This window comes from Panthera leo, chromosome C2, assembly GCF_018350215.1.
Source record: "Panthera leo isolate Ple1 chromosome C2, P.leo_Ple1_pat1.1, whole genome shotgun sequence".
NCBI classification, from domain to species: domain Eukaryota; kingdom Metazoa; phylum Chordata; class Mammalia; order Carnivora; family Felidae; genus Panthera; species Panthera leo.
In genome coordinates this window covers 156515368-156540418 of record NC_056687.1, presented here as the reverse complement: position 1 = coordinate 156540418, position 25051 = coordinate 156515368, and the positions used below count along the sequence as shown (strand labels likewise).

Genomic DNA, 25051 nt, shown 5'->3' with positions numbered 1-25051 from the left:
GGCGCCTGGGTGGCTCATTTGGTCAAGCATCTGGCTCTTGATTGCAGCTCCGGTCATGATCTCACCATTCATGAGATCAAGCCCCATATCACACATGTGCCCTCTCTCCTGCTCACATGCATGCTCTGTCTCTCAAAATAAATAAAAAGTTTTTAAAAAATAAAAATAAAGGATAAAATTTGTGTGTTAGGAATGTCATTTGTACAGTTTCCCCTGTCATGCTACATTAAAGAAATACAACTGTATTTCTTTTAATATAACTTTCAACTTTTAAGATAATGTGGGTTGCAACAGGATTATTGTTGCATTTGATAAATTTGTGTTTATTCCTGATTAGTAAGTCCCACAAACTTTATGATTTTGAGGACTGGTTTTTTTTTAGCCTTTCTTTTTGCAAGAAGCTAATTACAGCTAAGATTACTCCAAAGTTTTGTTTTTTGGTTTTTGGGTTTCATTGTTTTTTTATTAGAGAGGGAGAGAGAGAGAGAGAGAGAAGAAGCAGGGGTGGGACAGAGGAAGAGGGAAACAGAAGATCTGAAGCGGGCTCTGTGCTGACAGCAGAGAGCCTGGTGGCTCAAACTGGACACCATGAGGTCATGACCTGAGTTGAAGTCAGATGCTTAACCGACTGAGCCACCCAGGTACCCCTAAAGTTCCTTTTAAATGAATTCTTCCTATAGCAAGATATTAATTAGCTATTTTATTATTTTGACAGTCGAGTTGAACTGAAAAGATTATGTGAAATTTTCACAAGAATGTTTGCTGATCCTCACGGCAAGGTATGTTTTAGTATTTAAGATTATTTACTCCTATGGGATGTCATTTGTGTGCTGCAAAAAAAAGGAAAGTGATAGCAAAACACTGTAGGCCGTTTGCGTTTTATTATTGCTTCAAAATGGTAATAATCTTTTCAAACACAATTGAAATTGTTTGATGTCATACATAATTTAGAAATTGTTCACTGGCAACCTTTTAAGCTTCTCCAAAGAGGAACTGTTTTAAGACTATATAAATTGAGGGACATCAGTAACAAGCACAACTCACAGAATTAGTCAAACTGAATGTTTTTGTATTACTAGAAACTTTTTACTGTTTATAAAAAAAAGAAATTGGGGTAAGTCAAAAAGAGACGTTTCTGTGAGCTTCTTATTGTTTTCTTCTTTTGCAAGGTTAACGTGAATATATTCTTAAAAGAGCAATTGTGTAGAAAAGAATTGCCATTAAATAACACAAAAGCACAAAATACAGTGTTGGCCACGGTTTCGTAGGAACAGTCAAAAAAGCATTTTATTTATTGAAGTAGTCCATAAAAATTTTCAGAACATTGTTTAATTTTTAATGTTGATTAAAACATACTTAATTTTAGGGGTGCCTGTCTGGCTCAGTCAGAGGAACATGTGACTCCTGATCTCGGGGTCGTGAGTTCAAGCCCCGTATTGGGTGTGGAGATTGCTAAAAAAAAAAAGTTTTTAAACATACTTAATTTTAAATACTGAGGCATAATCTGCATGTGTATTGTGAAATTGTGGTTTACGTTGCAGGATAGTACGGTTATAAAACGTATTTGTTTATTCTGTTTTCAGTAATGTGTCTGACAGTGGTGAAACTTTAAGTATCTTTTTTTAGGTTACCAGTTGTCTACCTGAGAATTTCTAACCTAAGTGAGAGGGAGATGTGGAAGGGAAATTATAAGAAAAATATTAATGAATTTTGCTTTTTTTTTTTTTTTTTTTTTTTTTTTACTGTCTTCACGTTATTGTTGCGCATATCATTCTCATTTTTTTTCTATTTTCAAGATTTTCATTACTTGGAACGCTAAAGATAATGAAATCCCATTTTATACATAATAAAATCCAGCTGAAGGTGATAAATTGCTTCTACTTTAAAACAATTTTCAAAGATTATCCTCTTTCGGAAGATATATTTATCTTATCCAAGAATACAAGATTCCATTAAAAACAAAGATTAAAAAAACAGTTGGCAAGCAGTTTGTTTTAAAGTTTACAACTTTCAGGGGCACCAGGCTGGCTCAACTGACAGAGCATGTGACTCTTGGAATCAGGGCCTCATATGAGTTCAAGCCTCACATTGGGTGTAGAGATTATAAATAAGTATGTACGTACATACATACATACGTACATACAGTTTATAATTTTCAAGCTGGGCATGTAGATAACTCTACCATTGTACACTTATATTCCTACCACTAATCACAGCTGTAGGACTCCCTGTAATGCAAAAGTTCGGTAAATCCTGAACAAATCGGTTGTTGAAATATTTTCTTGGCCATATAAACCAAAGGACAAGACAGTTGTGATCTGGATGGACCTGTTTTATAAATAATATTTTAATAATTATCTATACAGCCTTTAAAAACAGAATTTTAAAACATCTTCATTAAGTGGTAAAATTCTTGTCTACTGGAAGGTATAGGACCAGGGCTGGATTATTTCTCAAAGTCACAATTTTTTATTTTTCGTTAGGGCAATAATACAATTTAGTTGGATGCTAGGATTTATACAGTGATAAAGAGAACTGCTTTTTAAAAGAGGCTGTTAGAGATCAATAGGGAAATTGAGTTTGATGTTGGTAAAGGACCTGAACCGAGCACGTATGTTTGGCTTTCCTTAGCAGACTCGGAGAACCAGCTACAGTCCTCCCTAGAGTTGTGAGAAAGGTGACTTTTTGGGTTTTCTTCATCAGGTTTTATAACAGTATATAATTCTTACCCATCTGGTGTGTTTGATTAGGTTTTTTTTAGTTCAGCAAAGACTGATGGGAGGATTTTTATTCATTTGTTTCTGTTTGACTTTTGTTCGGTGATTGTCAGAGGCCCTGCCAGTAATGGAATTCGTTGAGAATAGACTGGATGGGGCTCCTGGGTGGCTCAGTTGGTTGAGCATCCAACTCTTGATTTCAGCTCACGTCATGATCTGTGGTCTTGGGATCAAGCCCCACATCAGGCTGCACACTGCCCTGGGCACGGAGTCCTCTTGGCACTCTCTCTCCTTTCTCTCTGCTCCTCCCCTGCTCACACTGCCTCTCAATTGAAAAAAAAAAAAAAAGAATACACTGGATATGTCACCATACTGTGCTGAGTTTAAAATGTCAGGGTTCGATTTGAGCTTTTGCATCATATCCTGATATTATTAAAATAGCAGATTTCTCCCTCCCCATCTTTCAAAGTACCATCAGCCCCGTCTTCAGGATCAGGCAACGGTTGTGGCTTTTCTTTCCAAATACAGCGTTCTTTTGGTTTTGTTTTCGTTTTGTTTTTTTAGAGAGAAAGCATGAGCTGGGAAGAGGGGCGGAGGGAGGGGAGCAGGGGAGACAGTGAGAGAGAGCAAGAGCGAGAGCAAGAAAGTCTTAAGCAGGCTTCATGTTCAGCTTGGAGCCTAATGTGGGGCTCAGTCTCACGACCGTGTGATCATGACCTGAGCTCAAATCAAGAGTCAGCCGCTCAACCGACTGAGCCACCCACTCAAGTGCCCCGTTCCAAATACAGTTTTGTTCTTTATCAGTTGACCATTTTTTGCTCTGTAAAGGGCAAGATGGTAAATATTTGCATCCATATTGATCACTGTCACCACTGCTCAACTCAGACATTATATAGCACAAAGGAATCTTTAGACAGTATGTAAGCAAATGAATGTGGCTGGGTTGCAACAAAACTTTATGAACCTTGAAATTTTAATTTTCATGTGTCACAAAACTGCCTTTTTATGTAATACAAAAGGCCTACTTTTTTTTAAGTTATTTATTTTAAGAGAAGAGAGAGGGAGTGCACAAGTGAGCAGGGAGGGGCAGAGAGAGGGAAAGAGAATCCCAAGCAGGCTCCACCCTGTCAGCACAGAGCTCAATGCAGGGCTCAGTCCCATGAACCGTGAGATCATGACCTGAGCCAAAACCAAGAGTCAGACGCTTAACCGGCTGGGTCACCCAGGCACCCCACGAAATTGCCTTAAAAAAAAAAAAGTTTTTTTAACCATTTAAAATTGTAAAAACCATTGTGCAAACCATAGTTTGCTGATCCCTGTTTTTTATGCTTCATTCTTAAGTTATTGACACTGTAATAGAAACATAGGTTCAAGAACCTATCTGCTCGTGGAGCTCGTGGCACCTGGTTGGAGGTTAGGATTCTTGAAGGGAAACACTGTACTGGCCCCTGAGTGAAATCAGCTATGTGTATTCCTGCCATTCTCCACTACTGATCTGTGGTTTTTGTCTAGTGCTCAGTGCTATGTAGGAATCCTCCTCTTTGTCTTCTGTTCTCCATGGAGACCATGTCAAACAGTTTCTGTCCTCAGAACTGCAGCCCGTTCACCTCCCAACCTATCTTATGCCCTAAGCACGTGTCCTGGCTTCCTAGCTTACCCAGAAAACGGAAGCCATCAAGCAGAAACTCCATTTCCTGCCTCCAGACCAGCCACTGTAACTACACATAAACTCATGCTTTCTGCCTCTCCTCCGGTTGAAATAGAAGGAGGTGTCACCTTAGAGCTGTCGTTAGCCACATTAATAAGTATTCTATTTTTCGCTGAGATGGTCTTACCCTCTCGGCTTCCGGGGACTTCTCATAAATTCCAGTTTGCTGGTTGACATTCCTTTTTGCCTTTCAACTTTGCTGTCAGTCATTCACTGTGTCTTTTCTGTCATTCTGAGGAGCATGATGTGCCTGTTGTGATGTGCCTGTTGTGTCCTAGCCGGTCTCTCTCGTACCGCTCGTCTTACGGCACCTCTCTCTGCTCGTTCTGCTGAGCATAGGTGTTGCTTCGATTCTTGCCCTGGGCTCTTGTCTTTAATTCTGTACCTTCTCTGAAGCTTACGTTACCACTGGCGGGAACCTGGTGACTCACAGATGTGCACTTCCAGCCCATATTTTCTCTTGCACGTAGTCTCCTGCCTCGTGGCCATCTTCAGCCTCAGAACTCCTGCGTTGCTTTATCTCGTCTCGTGAAATCACCGTTCCCTCATTGCTCCAGGGAAGGATTTGGGCATCACTCTGGCAACTCCACTGACTCCTCATTCAGCCTTCTGAACCTCTCTCTGTTCTCACTGCTGACTCGGGGCAGAGCGGTCTGTTGCCTGTGGCACCTGCTCCACACCGCGTCCTTTGCACAGGAGACAGATCTTTTCTACCAGCTTAAAACCCTGCGGTGACTGCTCGCTGTCCCCAAGAAAACGCCCAAACAGAGCCTATCGTTTTGCTGGTCGTCCCTTCCTCGCTCTCACCCCAGCCTGGACTACGTCCATGTCCCCAGAGGAGCCATGCACTTTTTTTCATAGCCTTGAAAAATGCCATCAGGGACATTTCTCTGTGTTCCTGAAACCTGGGTTAGCTCTCCACTCTGAACTGGAATCTCTTATCCATAACCTCAACTGTCCTGAAAGCTCACAGGGCAGAAACTCTCTGAAGACTTGCCCCCAGAATGGGCCGCAGTGTTCGGGAGACATCTCATTCCATGAGCTTGGTTAGGTGGATTTTCCCATGTCTTTTTAGGTGGAAATCAACACTTCAGTCCTGTGTTCACACCTTCTGGGTATTACCCAGCTGCCATGGTAAACGAGAGTTGTTCTCACGCCCAACACGATCCAGACTACCTGCTGTCCTCAGCAGAAACAAGATACTTAGAGAAACAGTTTGTGGGCAGCCCGGTCCACTTTCATATAGGATCTCCTTCTCCAGCCCCCAGAATGCTCCCCTCTTACATATTTCACGGTAAACACCCGAGTCCAACTAAAGTATCAGGTGAGCTCTGGTAAATGAGGCAGACACCCCAGAAAAGAAGGGCCAGAAAAGAGCACTCTCTGAATCCCGTGGAGGTAGACGCTGGGCAGGATTGGCAAATAGAGTTTGCAGGCTGAAGTTAGTTGATATGCCTGTAACTTGCTACGCTTTTTTTTTTTTTTTTTACTTCAGATACCTAGAGTTGGGAATAAGTGATGATGTATGTATGACAGTAATTTAGAACAGAAGCTACAAATGTCTGATTTATTTTTTTTAATTTTTTTTTAACGTTTTATTTATTTTTGAGACAGAGAGAGATAGAGCATGAATGGGGGAGGGTCAGAGAGAGAGGGAGACACAGAATCCGAAACAGGCTCCAGGCTCTGAGCTGTCAGCACAGAGCCCGACGCGGGGCTCGAACTCACGGACCGGGAGATCATGACCTGAGCCGAAGTCGGACGCTTAACCGACTGAGCCACCCAGGTGCCCCTACAAATGTCTGATTTAAAGCCTGTTGATATTTTTCCAGAGACAGAGAGAGCAACACGGTGATAAGTGTGGATGGCAGAGCTAGATCCTTAGGTGCAGATGTGCCTCAGCACTTACTGGCAGTCTGTGCCTTAGTTTCCTAACCTGTAAAATCAAGTTTTAATAGTAATGAATAGCTAATAATCAGTAGTACCTCGTAAGATTGTGAGGATATTTAAATGAGTTAATATATGTAAAGCCTTTAGAAAGCCAAGCACTCATGTAAGTTTTTCAAGACTAAATAAGTTTGAAAATTAAGGAGATCAGGGAAGATTTTTATTTGGACTGCTCTAGACTCATTTTTTCCCCTCAAACGTAAGGAGCGTCAGATGCTAGAAGTTATCTTACGTGTTCTGACATTTGTCTCTGAAGAGACTATTGGAAAAGAGCCGCCTTCACCAAGGTGCGTGCTGTGAGTTGGCATTTTATGGTCCGTCTAGTCCTACCTCTTGAGGTCCTATCTTTGAGTCTCGAATAGCTAGGGTAGGAGTTTAATCTTTGGCTACTAAAATGGACACACTTGAGTGCCCAGGTCACATCTGGTCTCTTAAAGAGTGTGCTAGGCAGCAGAGGTGTCCTAGGATCAGGACACCATAACAGACATCTTACCTGGGCAAGATTTAAAGTTGTGGCATAAACGGTTCCTTTTTATTTCCAGACAGCTGTGGTTGTTTTAAACCTTCACAGAAGTCACTTATGAACATACTGCTTCTGAAGAGGAAAAGAGAAACTCTAGATGCTGTGCTTTGGACATAAATGCTGGCACTCTTCAGAAACGGGGGGCGGGTGGCTGTTAGTCTTAGATTCTTTCTAGAAGTTGAGCCTCAAGGATATTAGGGTCTGGAAAAGAAGTTGGTTTTCTGGTTTTTGGTTTTAAATTTCTTTTGCAAGGAGGTGAGGGAGAAACACAGGAAAAATCACATACTCTTCTCTCATACTATTCATTTAACTCTTGTTTTAAAAACTACTTTGAGTTTATCACAAAACTTTGAAAAACATTTGTCACTTTTATTTTCTAAGTGTTTTTCTTCCATACAGGAACTTTGCATTGATGGCGACTAATTTGTGTGTTTTTCTTTTTTTTCTTTTTTTCTTTTTGCATGCTGTCCCCTGTGTTGGAACTCTCAATAGAGAGTAAGTTGGTTCAATATTTGTTGGAAACCTAACTTTACTGCATGACTGTGAAATTAACCCTTTTTCTCTATTTTCTCTCCCGAAGAGTTCATGCAGTGTTGGACCCTTTGCAATCCACGAAATGCTATTTGCAGTTATGCAAACTGTCATTCTGTTTGGAGATGTGCTTCTTAATCTACTAATTGATCTAATTTGATGATGTTCTTCTGTTCTGTATTTGATGACTGGCACACCTAAGACATAAGTGAGATTAAGAAAAGACCACCTCGACTGTAATAGCTCCAGTGGTCTAGTCGTTTTCTAGTAAATTACAGGTGTGAGATACGTGGAATTACAAATCGATTCCACTGAAGGTTGGTTCCATTGAATTATTTAAAAAAGTAATTCCCAAATTTTGCAATTACTAAAAAAATTAGTCCCAATCTCCCCATATATACTTTCTAATATTCTATAAATGTCATTCCATAAAAGCAAACAAAACAGTTTATGGTGCAGTGGGTCTCAAATTTCTTTTCTGAAATCAAATTTTTAACCCTAATATTAGCATATCTACTTTCCATTTTCTTCTTTAATTTTAGATAAGGTCATGGGAGGATATCAACATCTGGCAATGAACTCTTTGTGATAAGGCAGCCACATAAGAAATTTTATGTGACATTCCCAATATATATTTTAGATAGATCGATCGATAGATCGATAGATAGATACAGGCGTGTATGTTGTCACTTAGTAAGTACCACTGATAGGATGTATTTTGAAAAACAATAGTAGAATTCTCTGTGTGGAGTACTGTAGATAACATGTCTACTTTTTTGTGCATCTGTACTCTATCAAAAGAAATTTCTACCCAGGAGACTCAGAGAAGTCTTCTTGAAGAAAATAGCAGTTCAGATCTTGTCAGGAACATAAACTTCGGCTATGGCAGCATGAGATGGTAGGGCCTCCTGGGAAGGACTGCCCTGAGTCCCGAGAAGTGGGAGATGTCAGGAAGTGTGTAGAAGAGAGAAAGAGGTTAACCTGGGCCGGGGTGAAGGGAAGATCCTGTGCATCTTCCCTTGCCAATGAGAACAAAGGGCTGGCTACCAATTACAGGGTAAATTTCCACTTAATAGAAGATCCTTATCCTTTAAGGAACTTTTCCTACACGTTAATTGAACAACGTTTTACTCAGTCCTCAGCCTCTGGTAAATTGTGAGCTTGGTTCTAATTGGTAATGCACAACTATACAAAGACAGAGGCTTCATTCTCGAGTGTTCTATGTTTCAAATGGGAAGATAATATAAATACAGAAAAAGCTAAATAGCACCATAGAGCTAGTCCCACAACAGCTTCCGAGAAGGAAAGATCAGTGGCTATATCCTCAAGTGGTCTGAGAAGCTCTTTGGCTGGGACGTGAGTGGTAAACTTTGTAGCGAGTCACATGCTGTGTATTAATAGAGGAAGTATGGTAGGAAATCAGGAGTGTGGTGAGATGTGCTCAGGAACAGTAGACCGTGTGTTGCCAGATAGTCTGAGATCAGTTTGGAGACTTAGAACCTTGTCTAAGCATTTGAGATGTTATTCTGCACACCGTTGTGTAGACAGTGGAGGGTTTTTTTTCTCTCAGAATGGTACCCGTCTGCAGGTGAGAAAGCAGGCACGCGTTGGCCTGCTGCCTGTCCTGTAGATAAAGTTGGTTGGAGCACAGCTGTGCACGCTCATGTGCATACTGTCTGCAGCTGTGCTGCAGTGGCAGAGTCGAGTAGTTGTGACAGACACCATATGGCCTACAAAGCCTAGAACGTGTACTCACCTGGCTTGTTCTAGAAATCCAGACCTGAGGTAGAAAGGCGTGGTGCCTAAAGTGATAGTGTGACGGACAGATTTGGAGAAGGCCTCAAGAGAACTGTTCTAGAGGTCATGGGGCCTAGTAGGCTAGATCAGAGAGGGTCTGTTAAGGTCACACTTTTGATGAAAAGAGAATCAGGAAGAAGAGTAGCTCTTCGTCGCCACACATTTAGGATGGAGAAGCACAATGCCTGGCAACTAGAAGAAGACTAGCTCTTAATCACCACACATTTAGGATGGAGAAGCACAATGCCTGGCAACTAGAATGAAAGAAAGACGGGAAATAATGAGAGGAAAGCAGTGGAAGCTCCAGAATGGCCAAGCATACTAAGCTAGTGAAAGAGCTACTGCATTTCACGGTGAGAAGATGATTGGTGGGAGGGAAACTGAAGGGGAAATTCGTGAGACATTGTCTTCTGCAGCTGTAAGCAAGGGATTTAGATTGAGAATAAAAGAGTAAAGATAGTAGAGGGGAGAGAACAAGAATCCAGAATAGAAAGATTAGTCTTAAAGAGGAATAAAATTGGTTCTCCCTTGTAGAAACGATTATTAGAAGGGTGGCTGTAGAGGAAATCAAAGGGGGTGAGGGGATGGATGTCAGTGGAGAATTTTATGTCGAATGACAGTAAAGTGAATGAGGTAAGTTATCTCATAATAGAGTGGATGGAACACAGTGGGAAACCTAGCGACTTAGCTCTAAGTCCCGATCCAACCATTCACTATGGAAGCCTTGGGCAAGTCATGTAATTTTCTGGTTCTCAGTTTCCTGAGAACCAGATAAAACGAGAGTTGACTTAGGCATTCTAATGTTAGCTTTGCTGTAGTGAAAGCTTAAAGTTGGAATCTTCAGGAAAAGAGGCAGGAGTTGAAACAAGATTAAAAGCGAATCAAAGAATTAGAGTGCTGTGCCTGGCAAAGCAGGTTTAAGGGGATGCGCCGGAAGCCCCAATGTGTAGTGTCTGCTGTAACTTCTGAGGTGTGCATACTCCCACCATGGCCGATTTCAGGCTACCAGCCAGCTTACAAAATTCCTGTACACTGAGCAGTCAGCTTTCTAGGCGAGTACCCACTGACTCCAGCACAGCACTGGACTGTTTTGCCAGGTACCAGTAAGAGTGAGTACTAAGTTCGATACATGCATTTGCTCTAGAGTGGGTTTAGTGGGGTTCCTCAACTTTATGCCAGACTCTGAGGAGACAGCCAGCAGCTACTCGAGTCAGTGGGCCAAGTTTTATATCTAAGAGAAGCCAGGTTTTGGGGAAGTGGGGTGGAAGTTAATGATTTTGCACTGTAAGCAGGAGCAGTGTTGAAGAGATACGGCCTGGGGATCGGACGGTATTAGAAAATTTTAAGTAGTCATAGTTCCTGCTTTTATAATTAGAGTACATTTGAGCACAGAGCTAAGGTGTATTTTTTTCTAACTCAGGGTCAAATATGAAACCTTAGTTCTAATTCTGGTCAGGAAAATCCTTCATTTTCTAACATAAGAGAAAAAATGGGAGTTCGTGTATAACTGAATAACGAGAAGTCAATAATAAGATATATATTGAGCAAAACTTCTTAATTCCCAAATTAGCAAAGTTTTGAGATTATTAACTTTTTTAAACTATAGTTTTTATGGTCTGTTGTGATTATAAGTTGTCTCATAATATAATGCCTGACGTTGTCCTAAGAGTTTTTTTCTTTACCTGGAAATAAATTCTCCACTATGGTGAATTTCTTGTAGAGATATACCTTAGTGTCAGTCATTTTTCATAAGTATTTTAATGAGATGCATTACTTAAGAATATTAGCATTCCTTTCCTTAATTTTTTTTTGTCTTATAAAGTTTTTTAAACTAGTAGATAAATACTGGAACCAAGTACAAAACCCATCAAAAGAAATGGAGACTAATAGCCATCTAGGATTTTTTTAGAAATCACTAAAATGAAGATGTAGAGTTGTGTCCTGAATTTATTTTATTTTAGGTACAGTTCTACTTATTCCAGATCAGTTAAAATGATGTTTGGGGAGGTTTTAATAAATAATAGATCTCATACCAAAAAAATGAGTGACAACTGACCTATTGAGAAATGTAGGAGTCTCCAATTAGCCCAATATGTCAGGATGTTCTTATATTTTAAGGTAGCTGTCAGCATAGTCCCCCTCTGATTAACTCAGTGCCACTCCTTCAAAGAGCTGAGTCCTGATGAGGCTATCAGTAGGTAGTTCCTTGCCCGAAATTTCAGATTACCGTGGATTTCGGTTGAACCAGATTAAGCTATGGCATCATTGACATCATTAGGTGTGCCAGCCATTGTGGCCAAAGTTTCTTTACCAAGTGATGCTGCATGGAATAGCTAATTGTTGAACTTCGGCAGAAGTTGGATAACATTTCAAACGTACTCTTGTATCACAGAGTCCAATGAAAAGCAAGAGAGATTGTTTTTCCGCTTGGCTGCCAATCGCTGTGCCTCTGATTCCTGTATTCCCTTTCTATTTCGGTTTTGAATGAAGCATAGAGGTCAATATTTCCTCCTTTTTCTCTCCCCTTTCCCATTTACCCACCGTAGGTATTCAGCATGTTCTTGGAGACTCTAGTGGATTTCATACAAGTCCACAAAGATGATCTTCAAGATTGGTTGTTTGTACTGCTGACTCAACTCTTAAAAAAAATGGGTGCTGATTTGCTGGGGTCTGTTCAGGCAAAAGTTCAGAAAGCCCTTGATGTTACAAGGTAATAGTTTCTTCATCTATTTCCAGTTTATCCAGTAGTAATCAGGAGTGTTTAGTTTCTCTGTTTCAATTTCTGAGTCCTTTCAGTCCATTTATGCTGCATGGGCTTCATTTGAAAATTATTAATCATGCTCGTTCACATGATATATTTAATGCAACAATGGTCCTTAAATCAAACACTGCCTTTCTTATCTAAAACTGTCATGAACATTAGTTGAGTAACTCAAGGTCATATTTTATCTTACTTAAGATATTCAAAATAGAGTTCAAGATCTTATTCAATCTAATGTAAAAAAAAAAAATATTTCCTAAATTTAAAAAGAATGTTTTGTTATGCATTTAAACATTCAGCATCTTTCTTCAGATGATGTTGAACCAGTGATCTGTTTCTACTTTCTTGTGTAGATAGATTGTTGAGGTGAGTCTAAGAATTCAGATACTAGGTCTAGGGAGCCAGTTCTGATCATGTCAACTTGCAGAATGTTCTGTTTACATGCACAGTTGAAGCAAGATAGACGGTTATTGCTGTAGTGTTGGTTTTTAAGCCCCTTTGGGCATAGATTCAGATGTTCAGATTGTTCTGGGAACAGCTTGTGTGCCTCCCGACATAGACGGTATACCGCTCACAGACACTGCTTTGTGCGTGCTCTTTGAGTGACGTGATGTTTTGGTAGTAAGCATAGTTTTCTGTTTAGTTTGCTAAACGTTTACTTGATTAATTTTTGTTCTGCTTTGTTCTTTCCTTATTTCAGAGAATCTTTTCCAAATGATCTTCAATTCAATATTCTAATGAGATTTACAGTTGATCAGACCCAAACACCAAGCTTGAAGGTAAAAATTTGCAGTCTTTCGAAGACATTGTAAGGAATTAAAGCGTTTTGTTAATAATGTTGACGTTTATATTTCTGTCTAATAAGAAGCTGTTCCATCAGTGGATTTTGTTTTATAAACTTTCAGACACTCAAGCCAGCGCTTCGGGACCAGCTTCACTCTTTTTGGAGCTCCAAGGTTTTTTTGTTTTTGTTTTAATCTGCATTATTTCTTTTCTTGACTCTCTTTAAAAACGCTGCCGTGTTTCAGAGAATGTTTGTGTGCATCTGTTTTCAACTACTAACCTCTGTAAGCCTCACTTTAAGCATGCACAGATTTTGTTTCAAATGTGGCTCAAATGCCAGACTGTCTCTGGGAGAAGCTTCCTGGGGATCTCCATTTAGAAGGCAGCACAAGTATGGCCGTCTAACTCTAAGCTGGTAACGCAGACTCGTTCTATAAAGTCCTCTCTCATCTTATGTTTGTGATTTCCCAGTTGTTTTTTTAAGTGTAGAAGTTTGAATAGGTATTTTGGGCAAACTGTCAGTTTTGCCTATGTATTTATTCTAGTAAACAAAAAATTTTAAGTTTAATCTCCCTGCTGTTCTCCAGTTCTCTTTAACTGAAACGATAACTTTTTTCTTCTTTGTGCAATGTGATATTTCTAATGTGTGCATAAAATTTAGAGTCGGGGTTAACTTTCTCAATTGCTATTAGCACACATTTTCTAGTTAACTTATGTGAAAACAAGGTGGATTCCAATTTGTGACTTAAACATAAAAGAAAAAATAATAAAGAGACCCCTAAATTCTTTAGTAGGGATGTTTTCTTAGTTTTATTAAATGAGATTAAAGTCAGGGAAATAACAAGCATATGTGCATTTAAAAGCCTTACGTTTTTCTGCTCTCTTCTGCACGAAATATATTTCTACAAGCATTGTTGCCAATGATCAATTTTCCTTTAAGTTTCTGAATATGATTTTGCCTTAAAATTCACAATTATGTTTGTTACCAGGGTTGACTTAGACTCGACATAATGTTAATTTCTCAGAGCTGCTTTATGAAAGGGATTCTATCTGTTTTGATTTTAAAACGTGACCTACAGGAGAATAATTTACTTGATATTATTGATATGTTTTGAATTCATTCTCTGTTCTAGCCATTGTGCAAGGCACTCCTAGGAATATAAAACTTACAATTTCTTATCATTATTATAATGCATGATAAACTGTAGTAAGGATTATGATTTAGGTACCAGGGAGTAGGCACTCAAGTGCTGTAGAAAATATACGTAGAGATTTTTCATGGGGACGCGGAAAGGGAGGTCTAAACCGTTAGCTTAAGAAATAAGGGTCATAGGGGAGTTCGGGGAGAGAATAAAGTTGCTAAATGCCTAAAGAAAAACAGTGGGAAACAAAACTAATTAAAATTTGCTTTCCTATTGGGAAACATAGTGGGTACTGGAGTTACAGACTAAATCTGTAAAAGCCATTATCTATATGGCTTTTATATCTTATGTTATATATACATGTATTATAGATTATATACACACACGTATGCAGGCAACGTTGTAGGGGAAAATCACTCTAAAACTCCTAAACTGATACTTGAAGATAACAAGGAAAAGTTAAATTGGAGCCATACCTTAGGCCAAAAATAAAAGTAACTTTAAATTGGGTGACAGATTAAGATTAAAACACTGAACAGGTTATAGAAAAAACAGGTTATACACAAACAACTTGTGTATGAGGTCTATAAAATTCTTTATTGATAAAAAATGATGGATCTTTCAGATAAAAGAGAAAATTTATTTCTCACAGTCATGTGGTTAAATGTCAGAAAAGAAGCAATAGAATAGGGGGAAATAGCAATACAGAGTGATTCTGAGTAATATTAAAAAGAATGATTTTGGGGATCTTTTTCTGGGTTTCACAGATATGTTGTAAAGTTAAACACACTTGAGCAGCTAGATTATTTTTCCTTCTCTGAATGCATGTTTGTGTTATTAAAATTCCAGACTGTGTATATAAACTCGTGAAATATCCTACTTAAATCTAAACCTTCAACTGATTATTATGTGTGTATTGTGGTTGTTTTGCCTAGTAGGATTATAAACGCACCTACTCTGTGAAGCCCTTGAAAGCTTACGTGTCTCCGTAAATTGCTAAGGCCCTGCACTAGTTGAATCTCACGTAGAACAAATATATTCAGTTATTGGTGGTAGCAAGTTGAAAACGACGACATTGATGTTCATTCTTTGATTCACTGTAGTTGCTGTTCAGTTATTCACACTGAGAGGTGACACGGCTTTGGGAATCCAGAATATTAAGTGCTACTGTACTTTATCGGGCTTGCTACTGCAAAATCAGTCATAAGCCTCTTTCCCTCTCCACTGTACATCTTACCTGGACAGATGATGGATTAACTCTCAAATTTTTTCTCAATACATCTAAAAGTTATAGTTACTTCTTAAAATGTATTCATTTTGAGGCGCGCCTGAGTGGCTCAGTCCGTTGAGCATCTGACTTCAGTTCCTGTCACGATCTTGAGGTTTGTGAGTTCGAGCCCTGCATCAGGCTCACTGCTGTCGGCTCAGAGCCCACTTCAGATCCTCTATCCGCCCCCCCCCCCCCCCCCCCCCCCCGCTGCCTCTCTTTCTGACCCTCCCCTGTTCACACTTGCACGTGCTCTCTCTCTCTCTCTCAAAAATGAATAAACGTATTAAAAAAGTTTTAAAACTTTAATCATTTTGAAATGAAGAATGTAATCTGATCCCCCCCCCTTTTTTTTAAACTGGAAGCCAAAGGGGGAAAACATGCAAGAGTCAGAACCTTATATTAACACTTTGCTTCCTTTACATAAAACTTGGCACAGTACCTCCCGAAGACCTTATTTGGGTTTAGGGAGACAAGTAACATCTTAAGATCAATAACAAGGGGAGACAGAACATTGAAAACCTGATTATCTTCGTCTTTGGCAGTATTTTTTCAATGTTGCTGTTTTAATCATACACGCCTTCCTTTATCTAAGTCAGCAAGTGGGTGTTTAGTATGTTGCTCTACGTAACACCTGCTCTATCCAGCTGTGCGGTTTGCCAGCTGCCACTTCTAAACCGCACTAGCAGAGTCTTTCAGAGTCCTTGTCTAGAACCGCTAGGGTGTTAGAAGATGTGACTTCTCGAAGTTTTTCTCAGCCGGTGCTTCTGCCCTCGCATCCCTGAGAGAACGGCGGTAATTGAACAGCAGCTCACTCTAAGGATGACAAAGGCTGAGCCTAGGAAGAAGCATGTACGCTCTGCCCCACCTGATTTTGAAGCCTGCGTTTGGCCACACCCCCACCTGTACCAGGCACCCAAACCTCAGGAATTACAAAGAGATGTTGTCTTTGCTCCAGCGGTCCTTGTGTAAAACTTCTTTGTGACACTTCTCTTGAAAGGTGGTTCTGGATCTCATGGGGTGAACGTTACTGTATGTTTGGCAGAAAAACCTGTATTGCCCACCTTGATTACTTACTTGGTTTATGATACCTTATTTCCAGAATACTTTGGTTCATTTCCCCAAAAGCCAAATTACACTTAATTTATAAAGACTGGCTCCCAGGGAAATGTAGACAAGAGTCAGCTGTAAGCTCTGAAGGCCGACTCAAGGAGAAGGGTATAATCTTGTCAAGAGAGTCTTCAGCATTTCAGACACAGGGAATGAAACACCTGGGATTTAAAAGTTCTGCTATATGTGAAAACAAAAATCCACATTTCCATGTATTTGTGCCTCAGGTATGTAGGTGGTTATGTAATTTCTTTTTTGTTATTGTTGACGTTTCGTTTCGTATTGGTTGGAAAAATAATCGCCTGATTGCTTTTGAAGTGTAGTCAGTATCCCTCAGTGACCGTCTGGTTGTCCTCTCTCATTTGCTTACCTCTGCAGGTGAAGGTTGCTATCCTTAAATACATAGAAACTCTGGCCAAGCAGATGGATCCAGGAGATTTTATAAATTCCAGTGAAACTCGCCTGGCAGTGTCTCGGGTCATCACTTGGACAACAGAACCCAAAAGTTCTGATGTTCGGAAGGTATGTTTTAACGTAAGATTTAGAAGGTAAATTAGAAAAACAAGTCAGTCATTTTGGATTGCCAACAAAGGGAATTAATATTTCTGGACGTTACCGGTTAGTATTGATTTATTTACTTGGTGATATGAAGACTTGTTTTTTTTTAATCTTCTCTTTTAAATGATTTAAAATTTTATCCAGTTAATATGAGTATAGTTTTCAAACTTAGAATAAGAAACCAACTCTCATTGCCATAGTCCTCCCAACCTCTAATTTTGTAACCATTCAAAATATAGTTGACCCTCTTTGGTATCCAAAATACATAAAGAACTACAGAACTCAACATCTAAAAACAAATAATCCAATTTTCAAAATGAGCAGAAGACATGAACAGACATTTCTCTAAAGAAGACATACAGATGGCAGGCAAACACATGGAAAGATGCTCAACATCACTCATTATCAAGGAAATGCAAATCAAAACCACAGTGAGTTGTCACTTTACATCTGTCAGAATGGCTAAAATCAAAAACACAGGAGACAATAAGCATTAGTGGGGATGTAGAGACTAAAGAACCCTCTTGCTTGGCTGGTGGGAATGCAAATTGGTGCAGCCACTCTGGGAGACAGTATGGAGGCTCCTCAAATAATTAAAAATAGAACAACTACCCTGTGACCTAGGAATTGCGCTGTTAGGTATTTACCCCAAAAATACAAGAACACTAATTCAAAGGGATACATTTACCCCCATGTTTATAGCAGCATGATTTACAATAGTCAAAGTACGGAAGCAGCCCAAGTGTCCACCAATTGATGAATGGATAAGAGGTAGCATATACATGTACAGTGGAATATTATTCAGCCATAAAAAAAGAATGAAATCTTGCCGTTTGCAACAACATGGATAGAGCCAGAAAATACAATGCTTCGCAAAATAAGTCAGAGAAGGGCAAATACCATATGATCCCACTCATGTGGAACTTCAGAAACAAAACAAAGGTGGAAAAAAAAGAGACAAGCCAAGAAACACTCTTCTTTTTTTTTTTTTAACGTTTGTTTATTGTTGAGAGAAAGAAAAAGAGCATGAGCTCTGAGAGGGGCAGAGAAAGAGGGAGACACAGAATCTGAAGCAGGCTCCAGGCTCTGAGCTGTCAGCACAGAGCCCGACGTGGGGCTCAAACTCACAAACCGCGAGATCATGAGTTGGAGTCAGACGCTCAACTGACTGAGCCACCCAGGCACCCCAAACAGACTCTTAACTGTAGAAAAAAACTGAGAGGGATGGGGGAAATACAGAAGGGTGATTAAAGAGTACACGTATCATGATCAAAAAAATAAATAAAGTGAATAAAAACAAAAAAATACAGTGCACCCTTGAACAACACAGATTTGAACTGTGCCAGTCCACTTACATGCAGATTTTTTTTTATAGCGTAGTTCTGTGAATGTATTTTCTCTTCCTTATGATTTTCTTAATAACATCTTTTCTCTAGCTTACTTTATTAAAAGAATACAGTATATAATACATATAACATACAAAAGATATGTTAATCAGCTGTTTATATTGCCATTAAGGTTTCTGGTAAACAGTAGGCTATTAGTAATTAAGTTTAGGGGGAATCAACTTATAAAAAGTGCAGAGTTGACTGCACAGGTTGGTGTCCCTAACCGCTGCATTGTTCAAGGGTCAACTGTAGTCCAAATGTTTCTACTTGGATGTACCAGTGTATTTCAGATAAGAATTTACAGTGTTTCCTGATTTACTCATTTTGGGCATGATCTATTGATCTGTTGACAAATCTAGCCATGAGTAGCTTTCTATCTACCTTTGTACATAAGAACTTAGCTTAACCCATACCATTCCCACATCTTTCCGTGTATCTTTCCCCATAATTTTCAGAATACGTATGAATCAGATATTGGTAATCAATAGAATCAATTTACCTTTTGACTGTGGAAGAATTCACTCCTATACCTAGTGGTTTGTCGCTTCCTTCTTTTCTTATAAGAGTTTTGTCGTGGTGTAAATAATTTGCCTTGTTTTTCATTTGCCTGGGTTTTTTTTAATGTTTATCTGTTCATATTTTCGCCATCTCTGCAACATGCTTATGGCTAACATTTTCCATGTGCTCAAAGACATAAATTATTTATTTATTTATTCCATGGGGAGCCCCTTCTTAGACGTTTTGTTCTTCTCGCCATCTTCCTGAGACTTCGTCTTCACCCGTCATTTCTTGCATCCTGCATGTAGCATTGCTCACTCTCTTCCTTTGTGAATCATTATCTTCAATATTTACTACAAAGAAGAGCATGGAGTATACATTTTTTGACCTTTATTTCTAATGGTGAACACTTTACCCAACAGAAGCAGAATATTACCTTCTTCTCAAATGTACATGGAACATTCTCCAGGATAAGACCACATGCTAGGTGATAAACCTCAGTAGCTTTCTTAAAAGGATGAAAATAATACAGAGAATGTTCTCTCACCACAATGGAATGAAACTAGAAATTAGTAACACAGAAGTGTGGAGGGCTCACGAATATGTGGAAATTAGAGAACTTCTAAATCACCAGTGGATCAAAGAAGAACTCAAAAGGGAAATTAGAAAAATACAGTGAAGTGAATGCAAATGAAGACATGATATACCAGAACTTACAGAATGCAGCTATAGCAGTGCTTAGAGGGAAATTTATAAGTGTTAATGCCTATTATAAAAAAGAAGAAAGATCTTAAATTAGAAAGCTTAACTGCCACCTATGACATGGGAAAAAGAATAAACCCTAAAGTAAACAGGAAGACATAAGATTAAAGCACAAATTAACAAAATACAAAAACGATAATCAGTGAAACTAAAAGCTGGTTTTTTGAAAGATCAACAAAATTGGCAAACTTTTAACTAGATTGACAAAGAAGAAAAGAGACTTAAATTACTAGAATTCGAAATGAAAGAACAAGTAAAGAGATTGACTTAGTAATCAAAAAAGAACCCACAGAGAGAAGCCCAGGCTCAAATGGCTTCACTGGTGAATTCCAGCAAACATTAATACCAGTTCTTTAGAAACTCTTTCAAAAAACAGAAGAAAGAACACTTTCCAACTCATTCTACGAGGGCAGTTTTACCTTGATACCAAAACCAGACAATGATGCCACACACACACACACACACACACACACACACACACACACACACACAAAAGCCTACAGGCCAGTATCTCTTACAAATATGGATGCGTTTAATCCTTGACAAAATATTAGCAAACTAAATCGTGCAGCATAGAATTACACACCATGCACAAGTAAATGGGATTTATCCCGGGAATGCTGGGTTAAATTAACATCTGAAAGTATGTTAATGTAATACACCCTGTCAGTCACAAGACAAGACATGTGATCACATCAATAGAAAAGGCATCTGGTGGTGTCCCTGGGTGGCTCAGGTGGTGGCGCATGGGACTCTCCGCCTCATGGTTGTAAGTTTGAGCCTCATGTTGGGTGTAGAGATGACTTAAAAATAAATCTGTGAAAAAAAGAAAAAGACAACTGGCAATACCTTAACATCCTTTCATGATTTAACCCCCCCAAAAAACAAAACCAAAAAAACCTGGTAATGGAAGAGAACTTTCTCAACCCAAGAGAGGGTACCTGCAAGTATCCACAGCTAAAATCATACTTAATGGTAAAAGACTGGATGCTTCCTCCTTGAAATTAGGAGGAAGACAGGATGTCTGCTCTTAGCATTTCTATTCACCATATACTCTGCAATTCAGTATATACTATGTGTTACACTCTGGTCTAAGTGTGCAGTACCCTTATGTCTAAAAATATGTACAACTCAGCAATTTCTATTTCTATTCAACTGGGGGTTCTAGCTATGACAGGAAAAAATAAATGAAAGGCATCCTTGGCAAGTGACATATTGGATAAAGGGTTAGTGTCCCAAAATCTATGAAGAACTTACCAAACTCAACACCCCCCAAAAAATTATCCAGTCAAGAAATGGGCAGAAGATATGAATAAACACTTTTCCAAAGAAGACATCCAGATGGCTAACAGACACATGAAAAATGCTCAACATCACTCATCATCAGGGAAATATAAATCAAAATCACAATGAGGTACCACCTCACACCTGTCAGAATGGCTGAAATTAACAACTCAGGAAACAACAGATGTTGGCGAGGATGTGGAGAAAGGGGAACCGTCTAGGCTCTGTTGGTGGGAATGCAAAGTGGTGCAGCCACTCTGAAAAACAGTATGGAGGTTCCTCAGGAAATTAAAAATAGAACTACCCTGTGACCCAGCAATTGCATTACCAGGACTTTATCAGATAAAGGATACAAAAATGCTGATTTGGAGCACCTGGGTGTCTCAGTTGGTTAAGCGTCTGACTTCAGCTCAGGTCATGATCTGGTTTGTGGGTTTGAGCCCCACATCAGGCTCTGTGTGACAGCTCAGAGGCTGGAGCCTGCTTCAGATTCTGTCTCCCTGTCTCTCTGCCCCTCCCCCGCTCACACTCAGTCTCTGTCTCAAAAACAAACACTAAAAAAGTACTGATTGAAAGGGGCACCCCCAATGTTTATACCAGCACTATCAATAATAACCAAATCACGGAAACAGCCCAAATGTCCATTGACTATTGAATGGATACACACACACAAGCATACACATACATAAACACAATGAAGTATTACTCAGCAGTGAAAAAGAATGAAGTCTTGCCATTTGCAACAATGTGGATAAACATTGTTGCAAATGGCAACTAGAGGGTATTAATGCTGCGTGAAATCAGAAAGCCAGATTTATGATTTCACTCATGTGGAATTTGAGAAACTCAACAGCTGAACATAGGGGAAAGGAGGGAAAAATAAGATAAAAACAGAGGAGGCAAACCATAAAAGACTCTTAAATACAGAGACCAAACAGGGTTGCTGGAGGGGAGATGGAGGAGGAGGATGGGCTAAAGATCCCATCTCCTGGATGGTGGGCATTAAGGAGGGCATTCTTTGGGATGAGCACTGGGTTCTACTCCTGAAGCCAAGATTACACTGTATGTTAACTAAATTGAATTTAAAGCTAAACAAACAAATAGATAAATGGCATCCAGATTGGAAAGAAGTAAAACTATTTCCATTTGCAAATGATACGATTATATGTAGAAAAAATCCTAAGGAATCACTAAAAAACTATTAAAACTAATAAACAAGTTCAGCAAGGCAGCAGGATATAAAACGCTATCCAGAAATTATAGTTCTAAACCCTTGAAATGAGTAATCCAGAAATGAAACTCAGAAATCACTTTCATTTACAACTGCATCGAAAAGATTAAAATCTGTAGGAATAAATTTAACAAAAGAAGTGCAAAATTTATAGTAGAAACTACAAAACAGTTTTGAGAGAAATTACAGATTTAAATAAACCAAAAAACATTCCATGTTCATGGATGAGAAGACTTAATGTTGTTAGGGTGGCAATACCACCCAAAGTGATCTACAGGTGAAATGTAATCCCTATCAAAATCCCAGAAATTTGTAGAAATTTACAAGCTCTTTCCAAAATTCATATGGAATTGCAAGAGACCCATAATAACCAAAGCAATCTTGTAAAAGAACAAAGTAGGAGGACTTCACACTTCCTGATTTTAAAACCTTATATAGGCAGGCATACTTAAGAAAACTGCAAATTTAGTTCCAGACCACTGCAATAAAGCCAAGTCACATGATTATTTTCAGTTCCTAGTGTATATAAAGTTATCTTTATGCTGTGGCCTATTAAGTGTGCAAAAACATTATGTCTAAAAAAAAAAAAGTACATGCCTTAATTTAAAAACACTGCTAAAAAATGCTAATTATCATTTGAGATTTCAGAGACGTAATCTTTTGGCAAGTGGAGGGGCTTGTCTCAGTGTTTACTAGTTAAGGTGGTGGTTGCTGAAGCAATGGCTGTGGCAGTTTCTTGAAATAAGGCAGAAGTTGGGGCGCTTGGGTGGTTCAGTCTGTTGAGGTCCGACTTTGGCTCAGGTCGTGATCTCGTGGTCTGTGAATTTGAGCGCCGTGTCGGGCTCTGTGCTGACAGCTCAGAGCCTGGAGCCTGTTTCAGATTCTGTCTCTCTCTCTCTCTCTCTCTCTCTCTCTCTCTCTCTGCCCCTCCCCCACTCATGCTCTGTCTCTCTCTGTCAAAAATAAATCAACATTAAATTTTTTTTTTTTTAAAAAGGCAGAAGTGGTGGGAAACAGTATGGAGATTCCTCAGACAACAATAGAAATACTATATGATTCAATAATTTCACTACTGGTTATTACCCAAGGAAAGTGAAAATGCTAATTTGAAAAGGTCTTTTGCGCCCCTGTGTTTATTGCAGCATTATTTATAATAGCCAAGATATGGAAGCAACTCAAGTGTTCTTTGATAGATGAATGGATCTATTCATCTAGTCATAAAAAAAAAAAAGGTTGAGATCTATTACTAGCCATAAAAAAAAAAAGGTTGAGATCTATTACTAGCCATAAAAAAAAAAAAAAAAAAAAAAAAGGTTGAGATCTTACCATTTGCAGCAACATGGATGAACCTAAAGGGTCTTATGCTAAGTGAAAGAAGTCAGATTGAGAGAGACAAATACCATGTGATTTCACTTATGTGGAATCTACAAAACAAAGCAAATGAATAAACAAAAAGCAGAATCGGACCTATAAGTATAGACAACAAACAGTTGTCGGAGGGAAAGGGGCCGGGGGGTGGGGGGGACGGGGAATGGGAAAAATGGGTAAAAGGAAATGGAAAATACCAGCTTCCAGTTACGGAGTGAATAAGTCACAGTTGTAAGAGGTACCACAGAAGGAATATAATCAGGGATGTCATGACCGCATTGCTCGGTGACAAACGATAGCTACACTTGCGGTGAGCATAGAATAATAGAGAAGTCAAGTCACTATGTTGCATACCTGAAACAATGTCACGTTGGGTATCAGCTACACTCAAAGTTTTAAAATTGTTGTAAAATAACTAAGTCAAAATAAAATCATTAAGAATTCATGTTTAAAAAATAAGACTGTGAAGCTCCCCACATCGATCCACTCTTCCTTTTCCAACAGATTTCTCTGTAGCATGAGATGCTGTTTAATAGCATTTTACCCACAGAATTTCTTTCAAAATTGGAGTCTGTCCTGTCAAACCCTGCTGCTCCTTTATCAACTAAGCTTATGTAATATTCTAAATCCTTTGCTGTTACTTCAACAGTCTTCACAGCGTGCTCACCCGGAATAGCTTTCATCTCAAAAAACCACTTTCTCTGTTCATCCGTAAGAGGCGTCTCCTCATGTCCCAGTTTCGTCAAGAGATTACAGCAAATCTGGGCACATTCGCAGGCCGCACTTCTCATTCCACTTCTCCTACTGTTTCCACCACATCGGCAGTTGCGTCCTCCCCCGAAGTCCTGAATCCCTCAGAATTGTCCTTGAGGGCTGGAATCAGCTTCTTTGAAATTCCTGTTAGTGTTGATATTTTGACCTCTTCCCATGAATCACAAATGCTCTTAATGGCATCTGGAATGGTGCATCCTTTGCAGAAGGTTTTCAATTTATTTTGCCCAGATCCATCGGAAGAATCACTGTGGCAGCAGTAGCCTTACTAAATGTATTTGTTTCTTTTTTGTTTTTGACAGAGAACTTGAGTGGGGAGGGGCAGAGAGAGGGAGAGAGAGAGTCCCAAGCAGGCTTCGTGCTGCCAGTGCAGGGCCCGGGGCAGGGCTTGAACTCAGAAACCGTGAGATCGTGACCTGAGCTGGAATTGAAGTCAGACACTTAACCTACTGAGCCGTCCAGGTGCCCTCAAAATGTATTTCTTAAGTAAGAAGACATCAAAGTCAAAATTACCTCTTGGGGCACCTGGGTGGCTCAGTCATTTAAGTGTCTAATTCTTGATTTCGGCTCAGGTCACGATCGCACGGTTCGTGAGTTCGAGCCCCACGTTGGGCTCTCTGCTGTCACCACAGAACCTGCTTCAAATCCTCTGTCTCCGTCTGCCCCTTCCCTGCTCTCTCTTTGTCTCTCTCTCTCTCAAAAGTAAATAAACATTAAAGAAACATTTTTTTTTTTTTAATTAGCTTATGACCCATGGGCTGTAGCACGGATATGGTGTTAGCAGGCCAACATTAATTCTTACTGCACAGCTCCATTGTAGCTCTTGGGTACCGGTGCATTGTCATGATCCATAATATTTTGAAAGGAATCTTTTTTCCTTCAATAGTTCTCAGCAGTGGCTTCAA

General features: G+C 39.4%; 1 protein-coding gene across 14 annotated transcripts in view; it reads left to right on the top strand.

Moving 5' to 3' along the window:
- The window catches only part of CLASP2 (cytoplasmic linker associated protein 2), a 180958-nt gene that overhangs the window by 125446 nt on the left and 30461 nt on the right, over positions 1 to 25051 (top strand). For 6 of the 14 annotated variants that reach the window (XM_042903509.1, XM_042903505.1, XM_042903501.1 and 3 more), the window contains 4 exons: positions 716 to 779; positions 11770 to 11933; positions 12685 to 12763; positions 16665 to 16808. In XM_042903509.1, the coding sequence (XP_042759443.1) occupies positions 716 to 779; positions 11770 to 11933; positions 12685 to 12763; positions 16665 to 16808 (451 nt within the window). Of the gene's footprint in view, positions 1 to 715; positions 780 to 7387; positions 7391 to 11769; positions 11934 to 12684; positions 12764 to 12889; positions 12941 to 16664; positions 16809 to 25051 lie in introns of all 14 variants that reach the window. The other 8 variants (XM_042903507.1, XM_042903504.1, XM_042903500.1 and 5 more) reach the window with 3 other exon arrangements.